Source organism: Staurois parvus, unplaced genomic scaffold (assembly GCF_062004578.1).
Source record: "Staurois parvus isolate SC_StPar_1 unplaced genomic scaffold, SC_StPar_1.0 ptg001622l, whole genome shotgun sequence".
Lineage (NCBI taxonomy): Eukaryota > Metazoa > Chordata > Amphibia > Anura > Ranidae > Staurois > Staurois parvus.
In genome coordinates this window covers 372,191-380,000 of record NW_028319418.1, presented here as the reverse complement: position 1 = coordinate 380,000, position 7,810 = coordinate 372,191, and the positions used below count along the sequence as shown (strand labels likewise).

Genomic DNA, 7,810 nt, shown 5'->3' with positions numbered 1-7,810 from the left:
AGGATTTCATACAAATGAAGCAGAAATAAAGAGAATCGGATGCATTTTCATACAAGTACATGGCACAGCAGGCTCATATCAGAAATATGAAATGTTAGGTTTACATATTTTTACCATGGGTAAGATGAAGCTACCTTCAGGTAACTAGAAACCTGTAAAAAAAAAAAATAATAAAAGCCGCAGGGACATCTTCAAACAACCTTCCCACTGCCAGCAAGACCCAGACTTGTAGCAGGCAATACAGAGATCATAAGGAACAGAGGGGAGGGACCTGTGTCCTTTCCTGTACTCCAAAAAAAAGAATCATACAAGCAAATCAAACATTTTTTTTTTTTCCTTTTTAAATTGTGCAGTATAAGACTTGGGATCTTAGTTTTAACAATGCGAAGTCCAAAAGCAGTCCAAGTGAGGGGTGGGCAACACAGCAAAATATGCCAACAGGCCAATATAACAAATAGGTTAAGATGAGGCAAAAACATCCACCTGCTACAGCGTAAAAGTGTGAACAGAAGACTGGGTGACAGCATTAAAAATCTGAGAAACAGATGCCTGCTGAAGTGCCCTTAAAAACACATATCTTGGACCAAAGTCTCAAATTAGGACTTGTCTAATAAAAGTGCAATGGTGAAGAAAGAAGCAGAAAGCCCCCTGCAGAAACCTTTGAGGTGGACAAAGGAGGAACCGAATTGCTGATAAAAAGGTTGAAGCCGAGAGGAAGACTGTCGCCACAATTTACCATGTAGTGACAGAGAAAAAAAGAGAAATTTCCTTAGAATTTTTCAGAGCAAGACATAAGGGGAGAAGGACAGTGTCCTCACTAGCTAGGAGGAAAGATGTAGAAAAGAGGCATAAGGCCTAGGAAAGGCTCTCTGGCAAAGCATAACCACCATTTTAGAGTCCCGGTGTGTCAAGGCGATAGCAACAAGAAAGGCCTCATTCTAAGTGAGGTCAGACAAAGGAATATCCCTAATGAGTTTTAAGGGCCGCAAGAACCAGGTTAAGGTCCCAAGGAGTCAAAGGGGAACGTACAGGAAGAGGAATGTAAGTGACACAAAGACCTTAACTTATCTTTGGGAGGCCAACAGTTACTGAAACAGAATGCCCAGGGCTGAGATTTGCCCCTTTATGGTATTCAAGGCTAGATGCCAGTTCAAATCAGCCTGGAGAAAGAACAGGATGTGTCGAACGGAGCTAGCCTTGCACCACGCAAAGTCCTCCAGGTGTAATGGTAGACTGTGCAAGCCAATAAGCCTCTGTTCCTCATGATCTAGGCTTCAACAGCTATGCTGTTTAAACCAAGAAACAAGAACTTGGGACAGATGGTCTGGACGATATGCAAGGGCTCAAAAAGAGTCTGCAAAAAGTGCAAGTATAAAGAAATAGCATGCCCTCATGGCCAGTTTGTTGCAATGTGAATCACCAGAATGCCTTTCATTTGGATCCTGCAGAGCAGACAAGGGAGGCGTTGTAGAGGAAGAAAGGCACAGATCAGGTGAAACTGATTTTACAGAGTCACCAGAGCATCTACCACAACGGCCTAAGGGTCCTTGGGCCTGGTGACCAACCTGCCCAGTTTGCAGTTGTATCTGGACACCATAAGATTACACACACATATATATATATATATATATATATATATATATATATATATATATATATATATATATAATATCACACATGCATAGATATAGACAGGGATGGATATCTATCTTTTATGCAGCTATCAAGCAGAGCTCCAGGCTGCTTTCACTGCTATTTCCACCAAGCATATATTGATGAAACAAAACTGTTTAAGGAGATTATAGATCAAAAAGACAATCATTTAAACAGGGTTGGATGAGTCAGATACTTTTACCCCTCATTACATGGTTCAGAACAAAGTTTCAGTGAGAGAGTGAGAGAAAGCTGTGCTTAAAAGTGTGCTCATTAGCTAAGCCATAGTGCTTTGGAAATGCTCTGTCATGTATTACATATTAAATTGTAAGACACTGATGGCCAACATACTGGATAGTAAAAGAACAGAAACAAAATATAAATTAAGCCCTTATAAAAAGTGTATGTAAGGTTAAATATGTTTTATTTAGCTTAGATAGAGCAGTATTAGTGTTAAACCCCATTCAGTCTGTTATGTTTTTTTTTTCCTGTGTCCCATCGGGGAGATTTTCATTCACTTCTTAATCTGAAGACGCAAGAGAAAGTGATAGAACATCTTTCCAAATTGAAGGAGATGCCCTCCAAAGTAGTTATCACCCACACGGGAGTCCTTAAAAGATTTTTTTTTCCTTTACCACCTGTGCTGGTGACCACTTTAACAATTTTGTATTTACCTTCACTTTATGGCCTGCTGACAATGGTCTGTCACAGACAGTTTTAACAATCTGATAGCGTTCTAACCCTTCCCAAGTTTCTCCAGAATTTCTAACTGCTTCAACTTGAAACCGCAGTAGCCACATAATTATAGGCCAACAGCACTGACAAGATTGCCCTCAGAATGGCCCCAGCACTTTGCAATTTTAAAAAGGATTACTGAAAAGTCCCCGTCTCAATTAATTGCAACATACTATCAAGATACCTGTACAGGTTTTATGCTTATAAGCAGAATGACAGTAATCAAGTAATTCAGGTGTTTACATATGAAAGCAAACTATCATGTGGGGTCTATTAATGGCAGATAAGCCACACATCTGTAGAGACGTAGCTAATATGTGGGGACGGACGGACGGACACACACACATATTGGTACCTGCTGAATGGGCAGTATACCCATGCTAGGCCTAATAGATGGGTCTTTATTACGCTGGCCTTTTTCAGTAAATTAGCAATTGAAAATATATAAAATATTCCCCAAAGCTGAATAAAACCTTGTCTCACCAAACCGTCTGAAGGTTTAGGATGGATCTGTACTTGTTCCAGAGTAGCCGTCTGACTGAGCAGACTCTCGGGACTGCAGTTCAGGATACTCTTACATATGACACAAATATTTTCACACTGGAAAAAAAAAAAAAAAAGACTTCATCAGTATCATTTAACAAACAAGGCAAAAAATAGTAGGGATGACACAGAGTCCATAAAAAATTAAGCACAGAGAGGGTGTGCCATATGGACTAGTGAGCAACAGATGATGAATGATAGGGAGAAGATAGATACTAAGTATATGTACACACACACACACACACACACACACACACAAAAATATTGGCACCCCTGCATTTATGTCAGATAATGCACCACTTTGTCCAGAAAATTGTTGCAATTACAAATGTTTAAGCGTTTTCATGTTTACTTTTGTTTGCATTGGTAGGACACCAAAAAGCAGAGAAACAAAAAGCCAAATCTGACACATATCACACAAAACCCCAATATGAACTGGATAAAGTAGCACACCCCTTGAAAAAAAATAACGGAAATCAATTGCTTCCTGTAACCATCAATGAGTTTCTTACACCTCTACTGGAATTCAGGACCACTCGTCCTTTGCAAAATGCTCCAGGTCTCTCAGGTTGAAAGAGTTCCTTTTCCCAACTGCCGTTTTCAGACCTCTCCACAGCTGTTCTATGGGATTTAGATCTGGAGCCATTGCTGGCCAGTTCATTACTGTCCAGCACTTTGTCTGAAACCATTTCTGGGTGCTTTTTGATGTGTGTGCTTGGGGTCATTGTCCTTTGTAAGACCCAGGACCTCTGGTGGAGACCCAACTTTCTGACACTGGACCCTACATTCCACCCCAGAATTCTTTGGTAGTCTTCAGATTTCATAATGCCATGCACACAGTCCAGACATCCAGTGCCTAAAACAGCAAAGCAACCACAAAACATCAGTGAACCTTTACCATGTTTGACTGTAATCTTTTCTTTAAAAGGTCTTATTTCTTTTTCTGAGTAGAATGATGGGCTTTACCAAAAAGCTGTAGCGTATTTTACGGCGTATAAGACGACTTTTCAACACAAGAAAAACTTCTGAAAAGTCGGAGGTCGTCTTATACACCGGTATCAGGGCGGCACCTTTTCGAGGTGCGGGGCGGCGCCCCCCCTTCTCCTTCAACGGACACTAAGTACAGGGGTGGGCAGAGGGGCTGCTGTACCTTACCTGGCTCTGGTCCCGGTCCCACGACGATCCGGTCCGGTCCAGGAAGCGCAGCTGCTCCTTCTTTCAGTTCGGCCGCTCGGCTCCGCTTCCTCACCGGTGATTGGGCGCAAGCACTGGAAAGGCACACAGGCGACCAATCACAGGTCAGGAAGCGGAGCCGAGCGGCCCCGCGAAAATCTGAAAGGAGCAGCAGCCGCTGCTCTCCCCCACTGACCCCAACGATGGGGCACTATTCCTCCTCCACTGACCCCAACGATGGGGCACTATTCCTCCTCCACTGACCCCAACGATGGGGCACTATTCCTCCTCCACTGACCCCAACGATGGGGCACTATTCCTCTTCCACTGACCCCAACGATGAGGCACTGTTCCTCCCCCACTGAAGCAACGATGGGGCACTATTCCTCCTCCCCACTGACACCAACGATGGGGCACTATTCCTTCCACTGATACCAATGATGGGGCACTATTCCTCCCACTGATACCAATGGGGCACTATTCCTCCCACTGATACCAATGGGGCACTATTCCTCCCACTGATACCAATGGGGCACTATTCCTCCCACTGACACTAATGGGGCACTATTCCTCCCACTGACACTAATGGGGCACTATTCCTCCCACTGACACTAATGAGGCACTATTCCTCCCACTGACACCAATGGGGCACTATTCCTCCCACTGACACCAATGGGGCACTATTCCTCCCACTGACACTAATGGGGCACTATTCCTCCCACTGACACTAATGGGGCACTATTCCTCCCACTGACACTAATGGGGCACTATTCTTCCCACTGACACTAATGGGGCACTATTCCTCCCACTGACACCAATGATGGGGCACGATTCTTCCCACTGACACCAATGATGGGACACTATTCCTCCCACTGACTAATGATGGGGCACTATTCCTCCCACTGACACCAATGATGGGACACGATTCTTCCCACTGACACCAATGATGGGACACTATTCCTCCCACTGACTAATGATGGGGCACTATTCCTCCCACTGACACCAATGATGGGACACTATTCCTCCCACTCACACCAATGATGGGGTGCTATTCCTCCCACTGATACCAATGATGGAGCACTATTCCTCCCACTGACACTAATGGGGCACTATTCCTCCCACTGACACCAATGATGGGGCACGATTCTTCCCACTGACACCAATGATGGGACACTATTCCTCCCACTGACTAATGATGGGGCACTATTCCTCCCACTGACACCAATGATGGGACACTATTCCTCCCACTGACACCAATGATGGGGTGCTATTCCTCCCACTGATACCAATGATGGAGCACTATTCCTCCCACTGACACTAATGGGGCACTATTCCTCCCACTGACACCAATGATGGGGCACGATTCTTCCCACTGACACCAATGATGGGACACTATTCCTCCCACTGACTAATGATGGGGCACTATTCCTCCCACTGACACTAATGTAGGGACACCATCATTGGTGTCAGTGGGAGGAATAGTGCCCCATCATTAGTCAGTGGGAGGAATAGTGCCCCATCATTGGTGTCAGTGGATGAAATAGTGCCCCATCATTGGTGTCAGTGGATGAAATAGTGCCCCATCATTGGTGTCAGTGGATGAAATAGTGCCCCATCATTGGTGTCAGTGGATGAAATAGTGCCCCATCATTGGTGTCAGTGGATGAAATAGTGCCCCATCATTGGTGTCAGTGGATGAAATAGTGCCCCATCATTGGTGTCAGTGGATGAAATAGTGCCCCATCATTGGTGTCAGTGGATGAAATAGTGCCCCATCATTGGTGTCAGTGGATGAAATAGTGCCCCATCATTGGTGTCAGTGGATGAAATAGTGCCCCATCATTGGTGTCAGTGGATGAAATAGTGCCCCATCATTGGTGTCAGTGGATGAAATAGTGCCCCATCATTGGTGTCAGTGGGAGGAAGCGTGCCCCATCATTGGTGTCAGTGGGAGGAATAGTGTCCCATCATCGGAATACCATACTGAAATAGCATACCATATTGAAATCAAATCTGAGGTTTTTAATTTTTATTTGGTGTGCGTTGGAAGAGGGGTAGTCTTATACGGCGAGTATAGCTCAAACCCTATATTTTAACAGGAAAAGTAGGGGGTCGTCTTATATACCCAGTCGTCTTATACGCCGGAAAATACGGTAATTTTGTTTCGTCTGAGCACAGCACATTCTCCCAAAAGGATTTTGGTTTCCTCAGGTAAGTTTTGGCAAACTCCAATCTGGCTTTTTTATGTTTCTGTGTCAGCAGTGGGGACTTCTTGGGTCTCCTAACATAGCATCCTTTCATTCAGATGGCGATGTATAGTGCGAGCTGACACAGTTGTAACCTTTGCCTGAAGGTCAGCTTGAATTTGTCTGGAAGTTGATCAAGGTAATTTGTCTATGTCCAGGGAGATTAGCTACAGTGCCATGGGCTGTAAACATCTTGACAATGCTGCGCACAGTGGACACAGGAACATTAAGATCTCTAGAGATGGACTTGTAACCTTGAGATTGTCCATGTTTTTCCACAATTTTTGTTCTCAAATCCTCAGACAATTCTTTGCTGCTTTCTCTTCACCATGCTCCATGAGGCACACAGACACAACAGAAAGTGTGAGTCAATTTTTCACCATTTTAAACAAGTTGCCAGTGTGATTTCCATATTGTCAGCACCTGTTAATTGGCAAAGGTGAGTTTAATTACAAATTACAGCAGCATCACAAACCTTACAATTTTGATAAGGTGCCAATAATTTTGTCCAGTCCATTTTCGGAGTTTTGTATTGAATGTGAATTGTTTCTCCACTTTTTGTGTCATACCAATACAAACAAAAAGAAATAAATATGAGAATGCCTCAACATTTGTAATTGCAACAATTTTCAATATACACATACAGACACACACTTATTTTTTTAATTAATAAACAAGTGATTTGATTCACTGAAATACAGAATAGTAAAATGGAGTACATCACGTAACAAGGATGTTAGATAGATAGATAGATAGATAGATAGATAGATTAGATACGTATATCACTTCATATAGGAAACATTCATGGGAAAATAAAAGGAGGAGGAGCCAGGATTTCCTACAGGGCACCCGCGAAAAGGAGGATCAGGGCCACTTTGTGCAGTTCGACTGCACAGAACAGGTGAGAGGTTTGTTAATTTAACCGCCTCCCGACCGCCATATAAGGTAATGATGGGTGCAAGGCGGTTCTCTCATTCTGGGAGGACGTCACTCAACGTCCTCCCACTCTAACCGCACATGCGCGGCTCTGGGAACACGGCAATCGGTGGTGCACTGTGTCCCTCGGACACAGCAGATCACCAATCAACGGAAAAAGCCGAAGAAGTCGGCTCGGTCATGTGATCAGCTGTGTCAAATTACAGCTGATCGCATGTAAAATTGGGAAATGCCAGTTATCTGCATTTTTCTCCTCACAAGCAGTCATGCCGAATGCCGGTAATCGGCATTCCTCAGAGGGGACATGTACACTGATCATCAGAGCACTGATGATCAGTGTAGCCCCAGCAGTGCCACCTGTCACTGCCCATCAATGCCAGCTGTCAGTTCTCATCAGTGCCACCTGCCAGTGGCCATCAATGCCACATATCAGTGCCCATCTGAGCTGCCTTTCAGTGCCACCTATCAGTGCTGCCTTTCAATGCCCATCAGTGCCACCTACGAGTGCCTCCTCATCAGTCCAG

At 44.3% G+C, this 7,810-nt stretch overlaps 1 protein-coding gene across 2 annotated transcripts in view; it reads right to left on the bottom strand.

Moving 5' to 3' along the window:
• Positions 1–7,810, bottom strand: part of CNKSR1 (connector enhancer of kinase suppressor of Ras 1) — a 73,679-nt gene that overhangs the window by 45,008 nt on the left and 20,861 nt on the right. For both annotated transcript variants that reach the window (XM_089663087.1, XM_089663088.1), the window contains exon 6: positions 2,872–2,988. In XM_089663087.1, coding sequence (XP_089519213.1) covers positions 2,872–2,988 — 117 coding nt within the window. The remainder of the gene's footprint in view (positions 1–2,871; positions 2,989–7,810) is intronic.